A 19,342-nucleotide genomic window follows, 5' to 3' on the forward strand; every position below is an offset into this window, starting at 1 on the left:
TTTTTTTTCAGTGACGTATCATGCTAAGAGAAGATGCTGATGTTCCAACACAAACCTCCTTAGTACCTCTTCAATTCAAACCCGCACAAGAAATTTGGCTGCATTGTGCTGTTGCTTATTAATGCATCTCCTCATGTATATCCTTTCCTCCTTTGCCACCCTCTCATCTCCCAGCATGGCCTAACTGAATTGTGCAGAGGAATTGTCTTTAAAAATTGATGGCATGATGCAGTCCCACAACAAAGTGTCCTGCTGCTGTTGTGCCTCACGTCACAAGCTATTCCAGTAGCACTGCCCTGTACCTTCTGATGCAAGTGATATCAAAGCCTCCTTCTTAAGCAGAAGTTACACAAGTGTTCAGCCCACTCTGTGGCAGTGCACAGACAAAATGTCCTCTTCCAAATTCACTGTTTGCAGCCACTTATCCTGGCAGCAGTTTGTCACTGCAAGCCTACGTCCATCTACGTGGGTTTCATATTGATGTGAATTGGAGTCATCCAGTGGGTCTGGCTCCCAAAATATCTATTAGTGTAACCCAGCACGGAGGCCGGTAACCCTATCAGTCTTCCTTCTTGGCTGTAATTCTCTGTGATGTGTACTTTGATCTGAGATTCAGAAATGGATCATTCTTTTTTCATTTAAAAAAAAAAAAAAAAAAAGGTGAGAGAAATGTGCAGATTTGCATTGTAAAAAGAAGATGGAAAGTATTTATTCACTGCTAAATGCAAGCGTTCAGTGTAGTCTGAAGGCTGCCCATGAGAATTCAAGTGTTCTTTAATTCTATACCCTGACTTTCTTTCAAATCATCTGACCCCAGTCGTTCCTTAAAGCTCACATATAGATGTCTGCGTGCATATATTTAATGAGGAATGCCTTGAAACTCTAATTAGGGCTGCTTGACTCCAAAGCAGTTTACATATCGCAGGCTCACACAGCTATCAAACAGATGCTTCTCCTTTTTTTCATTCAGCTGACATTTTCATTTTCTCTGCATATTTTGAGGACTGAGCAATGATGTGTTTTGACTCCTGAGGCTATAGATGGTATCAAAATGAGGATTAGAAATGAAACTTTACCTGTCAGTTAACTTATTAAGCTTGTCCTCCACAGCATCTATGCTTTCAAATGGCCTGTTTATTGAATTTGAAATAGTTTTCATTCCTGACCTTGTTTAAATTGAATGGACAGTTCTAATTACAATCTTCAGAGTTTTCAGCTGCAGCATATGGTTTGTATATAGGGCTGTGGATGAAGGGCTCTTGACTGTTTATTGAGTTAAACCACCACTAAATATCTCAGGAGAGACTGGTGTGTCAGGCACTGAAATTAAGCAGAAATCAGCAGTGCAGCTATTGGCCATTTTGTCTTCACATCCCTCTGCCCGTGAGATCTGCTCCTCACTGAGGAGTGAACTGAGATGGTGGGACCAGGATAGGTGAGGAAGAACAAGTCTCTGCCCACCACAATGCGGTTGCATTGTGTCAGTCTTTACATGAAAGACAATATTTAAAACAAATGAACAGCAACCACCAACAAAACCACCAGGCCCCAAAATGAATTCAAATTACCAGAGTTTTCGTCAAATCAAATGCCATTCTCTCAAATCAGCCATGGACCCACTAATAAGGTTGCATGCCATCTCACAGCAGTTTATTTGTGTGTTTATTGTCCAATAAGGCCAGTGACAGATCAGGAAATTGAAATCAGGACTTGATTGGGTGAATTATTCCATCCATCAGTGCTCCAGGCGTTGTCTCTCCAGATCGAGGGTGACTGCTCTGGCTGCCCCACGTTCCTCCCTGAGCAATCTGTACCTTAGAGATGACTCTTTCCTCTTCCCTCTTTGAAAACTGTCAAGAAATCAAGAAATGCATCTCCCTTCAAACCTGAGCATAAATATGTATTACCCAACATGAGCAGTGTCCCATAGATGACTTTAATTTAGTATTTTCCTCTGGTGTTCTCAGTATAAAGACAGATAAACTAGGGGTATGGGAGGGGAAAGCCAACCTAATCACAGCTTGAAGTCATTGAATCTATGAGGAAAAACATCAGAAATATAAGGCAAGATATCAACCACAGGGTAGAAAATTCCCCTCTTTGAGGTGACCGATTCAGCAGGGAGGTCTGAAGAAAGGAGACAGACTGAGAGTCAGTGAACCTTCTCCGGAAAGTTGTCTTTCTGTCTCTCCTTCTGTCTTTCTCTAATACCATTCATTTTCAGAGGAAGGTAAGTAATTAGATAACACGGAAAGCTTGTTTCCATGCATGACTAATTGGGTAGCCCTGCCGAAATAGGTGCTGGCTAAAGCTGCTTTGTGCTTAATCCCAGGCAAAGAAATACTGTGCAAAACTCACTGCACTAACAAGGGTCCTCATTCAGTGTGCAATTGGTTCTCAGCGACTAAATTGGGTAAAGAATCTCTTAACCATCCCTTTTAACCAATCCCTTATCAGATTTGACATGCTCCTTTCAGTATGACTTGCTCAAGCTATTCCATTAATTAATTTTGTTGCTTCCCTCGGACACCTGTGACTTACTGAAATTTAAGTAAGCTTCAGCAGTGATTTGAGCTAACCTGGCTGACTTTGAAGTGAAGCAGACAATGGATGCTCATATAATCCATTGGAGGGGCCAGAAAAGGGCAGAGACAAATGCCTGAGGAGCGAAAATAAAAGCCTGGGAGCGGCAGCAGTTTGAAATGACCCAGCTAACTCTACAGGAGCACATTTATCTCTGCTGAAAGCTGTTTCACTGAGGTGTTTTAACATCAGTTTCCAGTGGACCACTCAAGAGAGCTTGTCAGGTATTTATGGCATTTTTGGTGAAGTAGAAAAGAAAGTTCATGGAAGATTTTGCAACGTAAAACCTATCAAAAATTGCTCTCTTTGCAGCTCAGTTTGATTCAGTGAAACAGAAATAGGTTTTTAATTCAAATTAGCAGGAATTCTGCTTCTTCTTGTTGAACTTTAGACTTAAAACCTGTTGTATTTTATTCCTTACAGTCAGTGCTAATGTCAAACAACCTTCAAAGTGGAAAAATTGAACAAATATTTTTCTAGCACCGGGAGGTCCCAAACTCCTTGAATCAAACTTTCAAACCTCAAAACCCCTTTAATGGCCGTAAAGCAGGGGAGATCATTTTAAAAACTTCTGCTTAAGGAGCAAATCATGTCACGCTTCATAGTAAGTACATTTGTGAATGGATTCACACTGGCTGTCAAATTGCAGGCATTTCCAAGCACAAGACGTGAGGGGAGACGGCGTGATTTAAAGGGAGCTGAATGTGTCATAAAATTATCTACTGACAGTGGTTCTCACTTTATGTTTCATTCTCACAGAATTAATTTCTGAATATCAGCTTATGCACCACTGGATATTAAGCCTGTTTCCTCCCCTTCTCTTAATTATATAAATGATTTAACTTAGAAACGTGAAAATAATGTATAAAATCTACTTTGTGAACTAGTGGGAAAGACGGTTTGATGTTTTCGCTTCATCACTTGTGTGAGGTTTAGACATCCCTTGGATTCTACTAACCAAACCAGTGCAGCAGGATTTTTGTTAACTTCAATCCAGAAAATTCCCAGGTTAAACAGTTCGTGCACTTCTGGTGATGTTAAATGCAGCCCCTTTGTGTTTCTCATTGTGCTTCTTTACCTACTTCTCCCTGTCTCCCTATATCCCTACTGCACTGAATCCTCTCTGTACCATATCTGCGCCCACAGAGCTCCTACTTTACTAAACTCTAAGATGATGCTGCAAAGATCAAATCTATAAACAATTACTGTAATTGTTTCTAATTAGAGTCTGACTTTATAAATTTAAAACTACTGACATAAGACGTTCTCCAAGTAGATGGAAGCAGGATTTTGTGTTTCCCTTGGTTACATCCCTTCTGGTGGGTTGTGGTGAATGGAAAATGGTGATGTGCACGTGTCATTCATTCCAACTGCATGCAGTGTCTCTTGGGCATCTGGGAACAAGGGTGCAGTTGTGGAAGCCTTTGAGGTATGGTGGTTTCCCTCAGTGGGAGGAATTTTCAGTATTTCTGCAAGCACTGTGAGATCTGACATAGTGGCCATCCTATCCCTGCACCACAGCTCAACTCCATGTGTGTCACTATAGCAGAGAAAGAGGGATGTGAATGTACCACTGTGAGAGTGGGGATGCACTGGTTGTGGGAGTAGTGGCTGTAGAGATTTCCAAACAGCTCCCTTGGGGAAAAAAAGGATTTAAAAGCAAAGAGGACCTGGGATAGCAAAAGGTGCTGCCTGACCCCAACCCATGTTCAGCCTAGGGCACTGCAAATGGAAACCCACTGTAATGTGCAGCTGGTAGGAGCAGGAGGGTCAGGGGAATGGAGAGAATCCTGCAGTGCTTGGTCCTTCTGCTGTCAGAACTCATTTTCTTCTCTTTCTTTGGGCTGTCTTTAGTTGTGCATGTTATGTTTCTTAGTGTAAAAAGCGAAGCTGTTTGTTAGCAGGAAATTGATCTGGAAACACCTTGTTGTTGTTTTTTTTTCTTCTTTATAAAAACAAAATTGGAGGTCCACTAATTATCTGTGTCTGGCACTGCTCTCTGTTTATTTTTAAGGAACTGATTGATCATTGCTGTTCCTAAAGATTTTAAGTAGCAATACAAAAACAATCCTGCAGGCTGTGTACAAAAGCCACTGATGTGATGACCTTGAATTCCAAACAGGCAATCACACAGCTTTAAATTGTTTGTAATGCAATTTAAAAGTGTGTTTAAATGGGTATTTGGCAGGGAAATCAGTCTGTTGCCAAAGCAGCTGGGGGCAGACTTCCCTGAAAATTAGCAGAGCCCCCATTTAGAAATGTGGAGGCTTAAAATCTTTAATGTCGTCAGTAAAACCTGGCTTGGAAAGGGCAAGATGATGTGTCATTTTATGGGTTTGTGTGCCCAGCATCTGCTCCCACATTTGGAACTGGTGTTGTGCGTCCCCATCCTCTTGGGTGTGGGAATGGGCAGCATGCAGCCATGCTGTGTGGACCTCAGAGGTCTGCCAGTTTTCATCCTGGCACCAGGTAGCACTGACTTTTGGTTTGACCATAAGACCATTCCCATTGATAAGTGGGGAAGTCGGGGCATCATCTCTGTGCATCCCCAGTAGGCTGTGGACTGCCAGCAGAGACTCTCAAAGGGAGATTTCACTAATGTGCATCTCTGCCAAAACTCTCATAGGTGAACTGTAGGGTATTCACACACTGACTCTGCTTTTTTCACCCATCAGTATAATTCCATGTTCAAGGTAGTGCTGGGACGGCACAGATTTCTCATTTTGCTTCTCAGTCTCAATCTATTGCTCCACTCATCTCAATGGATGGCTCTGCCTCTGTCTTCATAGAATGGCCTGGGTTGAAAATGACCACAATGCTCATCCAGTTCCAACCCCCTGCTGTGTGTAGGTCGCCAACCAGCAGACCAGGCTGCTCAAAGCCACATCCAGCCTGGCCTCGAATGTCTGCAGGGATGGGGCATCCACAGCCTCCTTGGGCAACCTGCTCCAGTGCCTCACCACCCTCTGTGTGAAAAACTTCCTCCTCATATCTAACCTAGACCTCCCCTGTCTCAGTTTGAAACCATTCCCCTTGTCCTGTCACTATCCACCCTTGTAAACAGGGGAAGTGTAGTTGCTTTCATCACAGGGCAACTAGAAATAAGAGAGAAAAAGTGGCTTGAAATTCAGGTTATTTGGAGAAGCAGCCTCAATTGTAACTGTAGGCAGTGTAGCACATAGGTATTTTAGTTTGATCTGTGGTAGAAATGAATCCAAATTTAATTATATAATAGAGTTGAACAGATGCAATCTCCTGTAATCCTGTGTGGACTGACTTCATAATTTTAGATTTCCACAGTTATTTCTGTGCAGAAAAAGAAATGGCTGCTTGTCATACACCACTCATATGCTTCTGGCAATGTAAGCTGTTGCTTCCCTGGTGTGTGTCCTTTACACGTGTCGCTATTTTAATATAAAAGTGCCAATAGCTTACACCTGTAAAACTCTTAATTCAGCTCTAGCATTTAGATTAGTTCTGCTTTTCAGCCTGCTTCCCTAGGAAACATAATGAAGATGTTTTTCTTCTGTAACTGGGGGGCAGAGTTGTTTCCTGAGATGTAGGAGGCACCAAAGGCTGCTGCTTGTTGCGTATTTCTTCATTATATCCTCAGCACGTGGAAAGATCTTTCAGTGTTTAATTCTCGCCATGCTGATCTCCCACAGAAAGCCCCAGAGGGGCTTTTTGAGTGGTTGGAAAAGAAGGAGGTGGGCAAAGGGTCTGGCCATGCAGGGGGCATGCTGACATTTTAGAACATTTGGGGATGAGGTTTGCAGAAGGGCTGTGGCCAGTGCAGAGGTCCAGGTGCTGTGCTGGAAACCCAGGCATCAAAATGCTCCAAGAGAGTCTAACAGGTGGGCCTAAGTGTAATTGCTAGTTTTGGTTACCTTGGCTATTTTTTCTCCTTTGTAAGCACTGATGTCCTAATGTAAAGCTGTGTTTGGTGCATGGAGAAACTCCGCAGCTGACTGCAGCCTATAAAGGTAATACATTGAAGCTTGTAGCAACTGAGTTAATGGAGGTATAAATACTGGGATGCGAGAAACTATATAGCTCATCCTCTTCCTTCTTGTATTTCTCTGAGCCTTTTTTGTGTACTTTATTTCTTCGATACTCAAGACAAATAGTTTCTTGGTTTTGATTTCATCCTGGGATTTTTCAGCAGAGCATTTCTTAACTGCATAACATCCAACAAGATGAATAACATTTTCTGTTTACAGTTTACATTAAAAAAAAATGAAACTTCTGTTTTGGTTTGTTGGTTTTTTTTAAGTATTCCAGATGTCTTCAGGCAGTAGGAAATGTACATAGTATACAGTCCAATAAAAGAACAAATATAGCAGGAGGATTAAAAAGTGGCACACATTAGCAAATGGTCTGAATTTAAACGCTACTCAGCACCAGGACTTCATTTTAGGTGAGTGAAATTCACATGTGAAATATTAAAATTTAACTTGATAAATATGTTTCCTTAGGACCAGGATGTCGTGCATTTCCAAATCATCTTTAAAACTTCCTTTTTCATTTAATTTTGATTAGATTTTCTAGACTGGAATAAACATAAAAGCGTAACAAATGTAAACCATCAAAGCCAAATGTAAAGCAGATACATTGACAGCAAAAATATGAAAGCCAGACCTCTATGCTCCTTGAGTGCAATACCAGGGGGGAAGATCCCCTCCTTGTGCTCTCCTTTCCATGCTCCACTCTATTCCACATTCCTGGCTCTGCTACCATCCCCTTCCCTGCAGCAGCAATTAGGAGATGGTCTCTCCTTGTAGCCACTCTTGTCTTTCTTTCCATTCCACTCTCCTCATTCACAGCTGTTTGGACGAGTGAAGCCTTTCAGGTGGTTTCAGAATGTTGATCTAAAGGGATATTAAGTCAGTGTGAATCTTTAAGAGAAAAAAAGTCACAATAGGGGATACAGATACAGAATGCAGAGGGGAATTTAGGGAAGTTTGGGTTTAGCAACAAGAGGGAATCTTCAGCGGTCAGCATGACTTGGCTCCAGCATTGCCCATGGGTGAGATGGAGGGATGTGAAGCTGCTGTCCCAGGGGGCTATGAGGAAAGGACAGACCCAAGATAAGGATCTGCCAGGTCAGGGAATGGGTAACTGGCCCTTATTTCCAGTGATTTCTGTGTCAGTTTTTAAGGTAATGGTATCAACATGCCAGTCAAATGCTGTTTATTGTAGTGTGGTGTTGCAGAAAATATACAGAAACTGCTTGTGTGATACTTTTGTAAGTTCAGTCCTGTGAATTATTGCTGAACATTCAAGTGTTTAATTCAACTTTTGTTGCTCTTTTTTGTCCACCGTTGTCTTCCTTCTCAGATGAAGTGTTACAGCAGCTTTCTCAATTTGATTGTCCTGGTTTCAGTTGGGTTAATTATCTTTCTAGTAGCTGATACAGTGCTGCAGAAGACAGTACTGTTGGGAACACAGCAATATTTTAATTGTTGCTGAGCACAGATCCAAGGACATTTCAGCTTCTTGTGCTGCCCTGACAGTGAGGGGCTGGGAATCATAAGGAGATGGGAGATGGCACAGCCAGCACAGCTGACCTCCTTGGCCAAAGCCCAAGGGACAGGAGTCACAGAAAATGTGGCACAAAAAGCACTTCTGTGTAGTGCCTGTGCTCTCATTGATTGGGAGCACGAGCTCTGATCTTGCACATCTCTTTGCCATGCCAGTTGTATGTGCTTGTATCCTCAAGACCTTCTATAGGATTAAGGACCTGATGCATAAAGAAATCTATTTTCAGCATAATTTTGCAGTAGCCAAATGTTTGACCAGTGATGCCTTCATACCCAGACATGTTTAAATTCTGTCTTATCTCCCTGAACTCTTCTCTTGTCCCTGAGGAAACATTGGTGTCACAGATCATTCTAATTAGCCAGCGCTTCAAAAGAAGAGACCACAGAGATGGTGCCTGTGAACACTTTGAAAAACACCATCAAAATTTCAATTTTCTTTGCTCTGTTTACAGTGTGGCTGCAAAATAAACCATTAAAAAAAAAAAAAAAGAAAACAGCATCACAGTTGGAGCGTCGTGGTTGCATTATGTCCAAGCTATATGCTTCTCCAGGAGAACTGAACTATGTCTCTGCTGTTTGGTAATTTCAGCCATCTCTCTTTCTCCTACAGATGTGGATGAGTGTGCAGAGGTGAATGGAGGCTGCCAGCAGGGCTGCATCAACACCCACGGCTCCTTCCACTGCCACTGTCAGACAGGATACAGGCTGCACTCCGATGGGCGCACGTGCTTGAGTGAGTACATGCTGCAAAGCATGGATATATGTTTTTCTCCTATGTTCTTATAAAAGTGCAAGGTTTTGTAGACTTGGGCTTTTCTGCTGCAAATTCTTCCACTCTTTCTTGGTCTTTTTTTCCTGTTTTTCCTTAAGAAACACAAACAGCAGATAGCAAAGCTCTCTTGCAGTGCTGTTGTTCTGATCAATCAGTCCCAGAATAGATCTTGTGTATTTGGTGATAAAGGCAAAATAAAGGGTTGGGGTTGTCAACCTAAAGTTGGCTTTAAGTTGGCCCACAGTAAGTGAGATCTCCATTAGACTGAACGGGCTGCGGGTCCTGTGGGTTTCCCAGGTGGTTCCATGAGCAGAGGGAAACCATCAGCTCTGCTGAGAACTATGACAATAAAGGAGAATCTCTGACAGTGTTTTCCAGTGAGTGGAGGACCCAGAGCAGAGGCTGAACTTGTGAATAATGAAGATACTTTTAGGAATGTGGTGCTATGGGCTGGTAGCTGGAAAGGGAGTGATAAAAAGCTAACAAAAATCTGAAGTAGTGTCAAGTTTGCACACGGAGGTCTTTTCTGTTTTCAGGAACTGCTTAAAAAGAAACCTTTCTGATTGCCACTTCAGTCTCTGCTGTACATTTAATTTTTTAATATTTTTTAGGTAAGGCAGTAACACAAATTTGTCTGCTTTTAATTTTAATCATTAGGCAAAATGAGAAGTATGCATGGGGTGGGCTGGAAACTCTTTTCCAAGGCATATCACAGGAATGTTTTCTTGTGCTAATCTTTTTAGCTCACAAGGGAGGTTCTCATGAATATGAATGAAGATGAGAGTTTGGATGTTCTGCTCTTGCTGCAGGTTGATAATGTGGGTGCTATGGATTTGTGATAGCTCCTTGTTCCATCAGTAGTTCTGTCTCCTTTCATCCATTCCTGAATTTAAATCTGTCTTAAAGGTTTACATCATTCCTGTTTGTCAGAAATATGTCTTAATCTGCTGCAGTCGTGTTTTAGTAGCTCTGTTACAAGTCATACTGAATTCCTCTTCCTTTGCTCAGTGAGCAAAACCCATGCTGTAATTCTCTATGGCACAAAAGACAAGAAATGAAAGTCAACAACCAAAGAAGTTGCAAAACAAACCAATTTGTTCACTTTATATCATACTGAAGATCTCTCCTCTTGATCGGAAGAATCCCATTCCAAGCATCAAGGAGTAGAAAACAGTAAGAAGAGGGATTATATGGTCCTAGTGATGTAGAACAGTGGTCATTTCTGTGTTTGTTGAGAAGATAAGCAGTTCTGCCATTAGCAATAAATGTTTTGCTTCTTACATTGGACTCCGGGCCCTGAAGTGAGAGAGGCAGAGTTAATTCTGCATCTTGCTTAGAAAATCCTCGTATGTATATACATACTTTTATTGTATGGCATTTAAAATAGCATAAAAGTCAGGTTGTCAAGTTCTGCAAAAATAATGAAAATATTCTGTCACTTCAGCAGAAGAAGTGAACGTAATTTGTTTGAATTTTGAAGCCTGATTTCAGGTAATTTGAGAAGAACAGTCAAGTGTAGTCAGACCACATCTGCAGAATCAATTCACTCACAGTTTTGTCATTGTTTCTGTACTGCAGTGAATTCCCTTGGTTGTGCTTAAATTCAACCAAATATGTCATTCATTATTTCTTGTATTATCACAGCAATAAATTTACTGATGCAGCCAGAACACAAAATGAACTCGTGTTCAGGCTGCAGTAATAACATTTTTTTTCTTAATTTAAGGAACTTAGCATTTTAGATTTGTTGGGTTTACTGCATACAAAGACTTTCAGCATTTTGGTAATGAACTAGAATTAAAAATATGGCCAAGCCGGAATCTTTTCTTTGCTCTCTCAGTTGGGTAGAGAGTGCGTGAGGAAGCACAAGGGTGTGAGAAATAAATTAATTTAAGGCAAAAGCAAGATGTCTCATATTTACATAGAAGCAGAAGTGTATGAATTACAAGAGAAGAGAGAAATCCATCTCTCTCTGATCGGATATGAGCAGGTCTGACACAGAAGTGAAAGACGGGATGTTTGAATTGCTTTCCTCTCTCTGAATTGTCTAATTTTCAGCACTGGTAGAGAGGGAATTTCATACTAAAAATGACTAATGTGGCTTAGGGGGAGAAGTGATAGAGAAGTGAACGATAAATACAAAAAGTAGAGATTGAGGGGATTAAATGAGTTTACCTTTATAACACCCATAGCCTTCTGTGGGCAATCTGTAGCTGTTTGCTCTTGGCACCGATCGTAAAGCTCAGTTTTATGTTTTCCTAGCTATGAACATTAACAGAAAGTGAGTTTTCATTTTGGGAATGTAAGCATTGAAAAGCAGTTATTAAAAATACTTAACACAACGTTCAACTCAATATCTCAGAAATTATCAAAGAGAAACAGAAATAAATCCTGAGAGGAGAGACAGAAGGAAGTTACAGAGAGTTGCTATCATGGTAATGGATGTACACAATACCGAGCAGGGAATATTGAGTTCCATTTCAGCTATTTAGACAGGAAACGAAAATAAACGGATATAATAAACTCTCATGTGCTGGAGCACAAGACAGATGCTAGCTGACGAGGACAGGGAGAAGCATTTCATATAAAACCATTTTATAGCCCAGGGATTTGGGCATGAACAGCTCATGCTGCCCAGGTGCAGGTGGAGATGGGGCTGGCACGGCCTGCTGCTCCAGTTTCTACGTTTTGAGCACTCATCTGATCAAGAGGTAAATGGAGCAGTGCACGTCTCCTTCAACCTAGTGCAGCTGAGCAGAGCATCTAACATTTGCAGCAGGGCTCATAATAGCAAGAGTATCTGTTCGAAGAATACATTAGAGGATGTAACAGCCTCTCAATCATACAAAGAATAAAAAGGGTCTGCGTTCTGGAAACGAGCTGTTTATTGGAGGTTATTATCTCTGCTACAGAAATTAGAAACAAGGATCCCTTTAGACAGGATTTCAGATGCACCCAGCTCAGATTTCTATTTTGCTCATTCTTTCCATTTTTGGAAATCCTACGTTTCAGGGAGCAGTGTGCCAAAATGACTTCAGGGAAGCAGATTTTGATACCTCAATGTCTTGGAATTCTCCCATACATAGGAAAGGGGATCTCTCTTCTAAGATATTCAGCCCACATTTGAGGACTTGGAAACCTGGTAAAGGCTACTTTATTGTGAGGTTGCATGGGAGACTACTCAAGTTCTTTGCAGCAAGTCCAGTCCTCCTACTGCATCATCGTGGTGTGTTTGGGAACCATCTGTCCCTGGGGCACCACCAGCATGACCCTCAAAGAGATCTGAAGAAATCCGTTTGTCATTTCTCCTTTTCTCATGAGAAACTTATGCTTATTCTCCAAGGCAGATAACTTCTGAAGTGGGTTACTATCCTCAGAAGTAAACAGCATCCAAGAGCAAAATTCTTTCTTGTTGAATATTTTGATGATCTCTGATACTTTGTGTTATGCCACAGTATGCCACATCTTTTACAACGCTCCTTTTCTCCATTAGCATTTTGTCCCACAAAATTTTGCTCAGTACTGAATTCATTTTTGGTTATATGTGCCAGGCTGAGCATTCACTACCAATTAGGCAATTAAAATAACCAAAGGTAACAGAGTCCATTTCTTCTGTTTGGTTGTCAGTGCCTTGACTATGCTAATGTCACAAATTTAACTTCATTAAAGTTTAACCAGCTGGTGTCTGGGAAGCAGAGATTCAAACAGAAAACATACTTATGGCAGCACTGGGCTGTGCTTTTGGATTGATGTGAATTCATTGTTTTCACTGGAATTTATTCTTGTTTGAACTCCAAAAAGAGAAAGCAGAACACAGGCTTTGGAGCCCAATTCATCTCTGGTGCCAGCTGTTATCTTTGATGTCTGCCTTGTGTAGGAAAGCTGTTGGGATGCAGTTTTGTGGAGGCTTTCAAACACTGTGACTCTTAATAGGGGAAGTAACGAAGAAGGTATCTCTACAAATCTATAACCTTTGTTTTACCACACAAGTAGAAGTACAGTATGTCTGGTTACGTTCTTGTCATAATCTGAGTTGGTGAAAAACATAGGCAGAAGGAGGCTGCATGCTCTGACTCCATCGTTACTATCAATCTTCCAGCAAGGGTTCCATGCTCAGGGTTTCATACATTTTTTTAGCATTATTTTAGGCAATAACATGTTGAGAAATGTATATTATAGGTCAAAGCTTGGCTTTTCTGCCATACAGAAACTAATTGTCTGCTAATGGATAGCATAGGGTGAAATACCTCCTACAGCTGCTTTTGTAGCTAACACTTTCTGAATATCTACAAGAGATAACTGAATTTATACTAATATTAGTAACAGAAATGTCAGAGCTCTTTGCTGGCATCAGTGGATCCAGAGTTTGGTGCCTTCCATGGAGGACAAAATAGCCTTTCCAGCCACTGATGGAGAGCATAACACATCCCTGCTGTTAGTATGGATAGATGCAGCCCTGCACACGCTCACACGTACGTGTGTGCAGCACAGTAACGGGTTCAGAGAACCGATCTTATTTTTATATGCAGTGTGTGGATAGGTGTGGGTGTGTGCTAACGTGTTTTGGCAGGAAGAGAAATGTTTCTCCAGAGGCTGGGGGGTCTATGCTGAACAGAAAGAATATTAATTTGCCTGGGTGAAAGGAGAGGTATCTTCAGAGATGCTCAAGTCCACCTCAGTCCCTGTTGTTTATTCCATGTGTCTGTGCTACGGTCCTTCAGAGCCTGAAATGGGCAATGCCAGGGGGGCTGTTCTGTTTCCCCCTCCTTCCCCTGACAGACCCTTGGGCCCTTTGCTGCCATCAGATCAAAGAGTGGCTGCACTTCAATCATTTCTTCCTCTATTCACTGCCTTTGGCCAACATTGCAATGCCAGGCAGCCCTGTGCGTGCCAATGGAGTGACACAGGGGCTGGGATAGGTGCTGCAGTGAAAGCTTGGTGAGGATGTAGGAAGCACAGGACCGTGTGCATTCATCCCATTTCGTATAATCGATGGTAAAAAGATTAATGTAGCTGAGGTGTGAAGTTTGCCTTCTTTCACAGTCACAGAGCTTTTGCCCTCATGGACTCCTGGCCACTCGTTTCACTCTGGCAGCAATGGCATAAGTGAGGAACACGGTCACGTTTTAATCCCAACATTCATTACTCATCAAGTTGTGTATAGAGTTGGCCTCTCAATTTTCTACTACATGATGTCTTTTCTTTATCTGATTTTGGCTTATCTCGCTCCTAATCACAGCCTGATTCATTCCTCCCCTTCAGGCTACAGAGCACTTGCAAGCAGAATAGTAATGCTACCTTTGAGTTTGATTGTTGCCTTTTATTTTTTTAGCAAATCCATCGTTTTTTAAATCAAACCTCCCTCCGCACCACGACAATCTCACACACATGGCACCCTTGGATGTGCCAGTGAAATATGGGTCCAAACTCATGGATTTATTGTGCTAAAATTCCCATCACAAAACTGTTTCCATATGGCTCTGCTTCTCCTTAGGGCTTTTCTACGCTGTGTACAAAGTGTGAGTAAATCCTGCCGTCAGCTCCCGTGGCATGCAGAGCTCTTGGCCTCAGGGTCTGGCTTGCGTGAGCTTCACCACCGGAATTCCTGAGCAATGGCTGTGTCTGTGGGTCAGATCTGAGCTGGAGCCTGTTGTTAAACTGCATGCAAGGTGATGGAAATTGAAATGGAGAAGCATAGCCTTTCCAAGAGAGCAGCTGTGGGCAGAGGAAGGAAGATTTGTCTTGCAAGAGGAGCTTAGCTGGCAAAATGAAGGCTGAGTGGGATGCTTTTCTCCCATGAATGCCTTAAAGAGTAAAAACTCAGGGGAGAAAAGTGCTAGTTAAGCTGATGGACAAGGCTTTTGCAGAACAAATGAGAATAAAGTGGCTGTGAGTGCATTGGGTTGGCATTTAGGGCTGTCATCCCAGGGCTGATGCTGCAGCCAGGATCCTGAGAGGCAGCAGGGTGAAGCCTTCCCCACAGAGGCAGGGCAATGGGATGGAGTTGTGAAGAATCAGAGTGATGAGGTTGAAGCACCACGTGTGTGTGGATGGGATCTGTGGTAACACTGGTACTTCTGTAAAGGCGCAGGGCTGTATGAGTTCTCTGCTAGAGTAAGTTCTACACTGGGCTATCCAGGAGTGATGAGGATTTTCTCCTGTGTAAGGTCACAGTTGCCATGAGCAAGCAAACTGTGACAAGACCCAATTCTCTTTCTTTTGCTGTTCTAGAGTGCACAACCAGTAGGATTGTAGAACTAGACCTTGTCCTTTGCAGCCTGCAGTGAAGGTCTGGAAGGGTTCCCAGCACAATACAACACATGCTTTCCCAAGAGCATTGTTGCTGCCTCAAATCAGTGACTTGGTGTGGCTTTTTCAGGTTGCCCAAGGAGGCTGTGGATGCCCCCATCCCTGCAGGCATTCAAGGCCAGGCTGGATGTGGCTCTGGGCAGCCTGGTCTGCTGGTTGGTGACCCTGCATGTAGCAGGGGAGTTGAAACTAGATGATCATTGTGGTCCTTTGCAACCCAGGCCATTCAATGATTCTATGATACAATTCTGTGTCTCAGGACAGCCTGGGAACAGATCCGTTCTGGGATTGTTTGGGGTTTTCTTGGTCTTTGCTTTTTGAACACGGCATTTAACAGCTTGGAATAGAGTTTCATAGGATGTAGTCTGTAACCCAGTAATGTTAACAAGTCAGACAATATGAGACAAATGCTTAGAAGAAAGAACACTAATGAGATGTTTCTAGCTTTTCCTGAAACCTGCCCATGACAGCAAGAAACAGATATGTCAGAATGAAACAAAAGCAAGTAAAACAAGTCAATCTGTAGTTGCTTTATGTTCTGAAAATCTCTTTCCTTTACGAATTTTTATCTTGTCTAGGGACTTCCAAGGCTGCTATTTTTTATTCAAATTACTACATTTTACTACCGTGTACCCTATAATTTGTTGTTTGCTTGTAGTCATGTCACAGATTATTACAAGTCTTGCTCTCTGCTGTAATCATTCTCAAATTAAAGCTTTAGATGCTCTGAAAACCTTTATAATATGTAGGTTTAACAGATGCTGTGTGATAGTGATTTCACTTAATTTATCCAAATAATAATAATAAAAAAGAATCAACAAATAATATTTCGTATCAGTCAGAGAAAGAGTTCTTGCTTGCAGCTAAATCCTTTATAGACAGGCAACTGTTTAACTGCAGAGCCAAGCTGTCAGCCTTGAAAGTGTCACATAAGATGAAGTGCTGCTGTCCCTTGAAAACCTATTTGCAACCTATCGTGCTGAAAGTCCAACAGAAAAATTCAGTTCTAAATCCTTAACTGTGATATTATTTTATGCTATCTTGTCAAATTCTCAGCCTGCACACTCGAGTGGCTGTGTTCTTGGGATGTCAGGAGGTGAAATGAGGAAATTTGAAGGTGTTCTGGGGCAGTGTCCTCTGTTGCCAACAGTGACATAAAATACCACTGGCTACATAGGTTAAAAAAGCAAAACTTGGAGGATGTGGGGAAAAAAAAATGCACCACCATATTTAATGCACCACCACTACAAAATAAAGGTCTTGTTCTCCCAGCACCTTCTTCATAGCTAAACATATATGTGTGTGGGTAGCCAATGGAGCAAAGTCTGGAAGAAAACACCTTCAACTGATGCTGGCTTTCTTTCCCAGTTCCCCTCTAGAAGTTACTCTGAGTAGAACTTGAGATGAAGGAGAAGTGAAGGAGAAGTCAGGCTGGAGGCAAGTGTGGAGTATTGGTCCAGTGTTTCAAATCAGTCAGTAATTAGTAAGAAGCTAAAACTATGTTACAGCATGAATTGTAAGGAAATAGCCTTGAGTTTTAAATGGTTTAGAATGCTGAAAGACTCATTTTTCAAAAACATCCCACAAATTTGCCTGCATGCTGTTATTTACCAGCGTGTCAATGTAACTGAACTCCAACTGGAACACCAGCTCTGTGCAAAATATCAGATTTTAGTATGAAGACTCTGGCTCTTAACCCAAATCATCCTGTCCAAGCAGTCCCAGTAGGCCAGTTTGTGTATGGACAAAGTCTTTGTGCAAACACATCAGTTTGCTTCCAGCAGCCATGCACTTCAGAAATAAACACATTAACCACAGTGAAGTTTTTGAGGTGGAGACTTCTGCAGGCACTTTATAAATGTATTTTTAAGTACTCATCACTTAGAACTGCTTATCCTTGAAACTGCGTGTTATTGCTGAATAAGAGTGAAAAACGTTGATGTATAACATTAATGCCACGTGTTGTTAGATTAAAGGAGGTCTTCTGGTGCTCTTCAGCAAGTGTTTTCTTTGGAGACATCTACATATACATTATTCTTTGGCAAACTTCATGTTAAGTGTGCTTATGGGTTAAAACACTGGTGTACTAATTGCTATTGTTTAGAGCAACTCTTGAAATCTACTCAGTTATGGTGAAATAGGGATAAAAGCTACTCTCCTGTCCTGCTTACGGAGAGTAATACAGACACAATTTCCCTCATTTTATAGTGCTGCTGATCTATGGAAAATGCTGTCCAGGATCAGAGAAAATAGCAGACAGAAAAACAACAGATTTAACCATACCTCAACTTGTGTCAGATGTTTTCTCAGTCCAGTCCTTCACAGTATCGTAATCTCAGCTGTGGTTGCAGCGATGGCAGGTAAGACTGTTTTCAGGCACAGGAGTGACCTTTAAGCTGACAGTGTGCTCTAATTGGTTTCAGTGATAGACCCCTGCACAAGTGGGAATGGAGGATGCTCACACATCTGTCAAAATGAGAGAGGAACTGCCAAATGCGAGTGTCACCCAGGGCATTATCTTTCTACAGACAAGAAGTCCTGCTTAGGTAAGAAACTGTGGACTCTATTAGAAGGAAAGTATTGTTTGGTGTTCTGGCTTATTGGGCTTTGAATTAAAAAGTTCTATTTAATTAAGTTCTTTAGAAAGAGAGTGGTGAGGTGCTGGAACAGCTGCTGCCCAGAGAGGCTGCGGATGTCCCATCCCTAGAGGTGTTGGTTGGATGGAGCCCTGGGCAGCCTGGTCTGGTATCAGATGGGGAGGTTGGTGGCCCTGCATGCAGCAGGAGGGTTGGAGATTCGTGGTCCTAGAGGTCCCTTCTGACCCTGGCCATTCTGTGATTCTGTGTAAAAGAAATATTTTGGAAAAACATGTACGTGTTTTATTGAAGCAGCATTTCTCTTTGTGATATTTGCATCAGCCAGTAGTCATGGAGGGGCGCCTTCATGATGGCAATTATTCCGTGATCTCGTCAATCATTGTTTCTGGCAGTGGGATTTCGCAGTGCTGTAGTGTTATTCCTGTAGTGTCCCTTTAAAATAATGCCCCAGATACAGCTCCTGAGAAATTGGTTCAGGTAACACTTTGAACCAGGTCACCGAAAACCTATTTAGAATTCAAAGGGCTTTTTAGCTGGAGAACTGTTTCCATATTCATAAAGAAAGTACTGTGAAGAAAGAAATCACAAAGTCTACTTTTTCCAAAGAGAGGAGCTTAAAAAGTTGAATTCCAAAGTCCTGCATTTAGGCTGGGATTTTCAAAGGGATCTGAAGCATTTATGACCTGAAATGTGTGGAAATTAGTAACCAGAATTGCTGCTTTTCTCTTCAATATGGTGCTCGGAAGCAAGAATTTGTCAGTTTAATGAAGCACAGAGCACCCGTGGACTTCATGATGTGCAGGTTTCTAACAGCCTTGTCAGGATCAGGGCACGCATTCAGACACATTAATTTTAAACTCCTCTTTTTGAACACTTGGCCAAGATTGCACCAATGCTGGACTCGTTGTGTTATTTCTATGGGTCTCTGTACAGGATGCTGGTTGCATACAAAGTATTTTACTCAGCTGCCTGTAAACCCTTCCTTAGGGAGCACAGCGCACCTTGATGATCCCAGTCCTGTTGGGATGACTCGTATGTGTAAGGTTACTGAAAAAGCATTTTCAACACCAAAAAGTAGTTTCAAGTAGTGTAGCCTCTATGGTGACGATTAATTAGTGAAACAGCAGTGAGTTTGATACTGGGGTCAACATATTCCTCATTTTATCTTGAATAAACGTTGACAGTTCTGTTAATTTATGTATAAAATGAAGCACTAGATAACTAGCAATGTTACATACTGGAATAAATTTTCTTTCTGACCTCATGGCAACAGTCATGAGTTATTAGGCATCATTTCCTAACATGAATATACATATATATATGTTTCTCTTAGAAACTATTCCATGTTTTTTGCCAAATTCACGCTGGTATCTGACTCTGTAAAATGAGTTAGAAGGAAATCAGGGCAGGGAGGTGTCATGCTTTAGCTATTAGCTGTGTTTACCAGATATGAAGAAATGAGTACACCATGGTGGCTGTGGGATGGCTCTCTAGTTTTTGCTTTCTTTTTTGAAAAGCACAATAAGAGAAAAGAACTTTTC

At 41.8% G+C, this 19,342-nt stretch overlaps 1 protein-coding gene across 1 annotated transcript in view; it reads left to right on the forward strand.

Moving 5' to 3' along the window:
- The window catches only part of LOC122161423 (multiple epidermal growth factor-like domains protein 6), a 96,858-nt gene that overhangs the window by 54,771 nt on the left and 22,745 nt on the right, over nt 1-19,342 (forward strand). Inside the window, exons 3-4 of the mRNA XM_042820862.1 lie at nt 8,734-8,856; nt 17,628-17,750. Of these exons, the coding sequence (XP_042676796.1) occupies nt 8,856; nt 17,628-17,750 (124 nt within the window). The 5' untranslated portion in view covers nt 8,734-8,855. The remainder of the gene's footprint in view (nt 1-8,733; nt 8,857-17,627; nt 17,751-19,342) is intronic.

The sequence above is a fragment of the Centrocercus urophasianus genome, unplaced genomic scaffold (genome assembly GCF_019232065.1).
Source record: "Centrocercus urophasianus isolate 14NV4802_14NV808 unplaced genomic scaffold, USGS_Curo_1.0 seq_19, whole genome shotgun sequence".
Taxonomy (NCBI): Eukaryota; Metazoa; Chordata; class Aves; order Galliformes; family Phasianidae; genus Centrocercus; species Centrocercus urophasianus.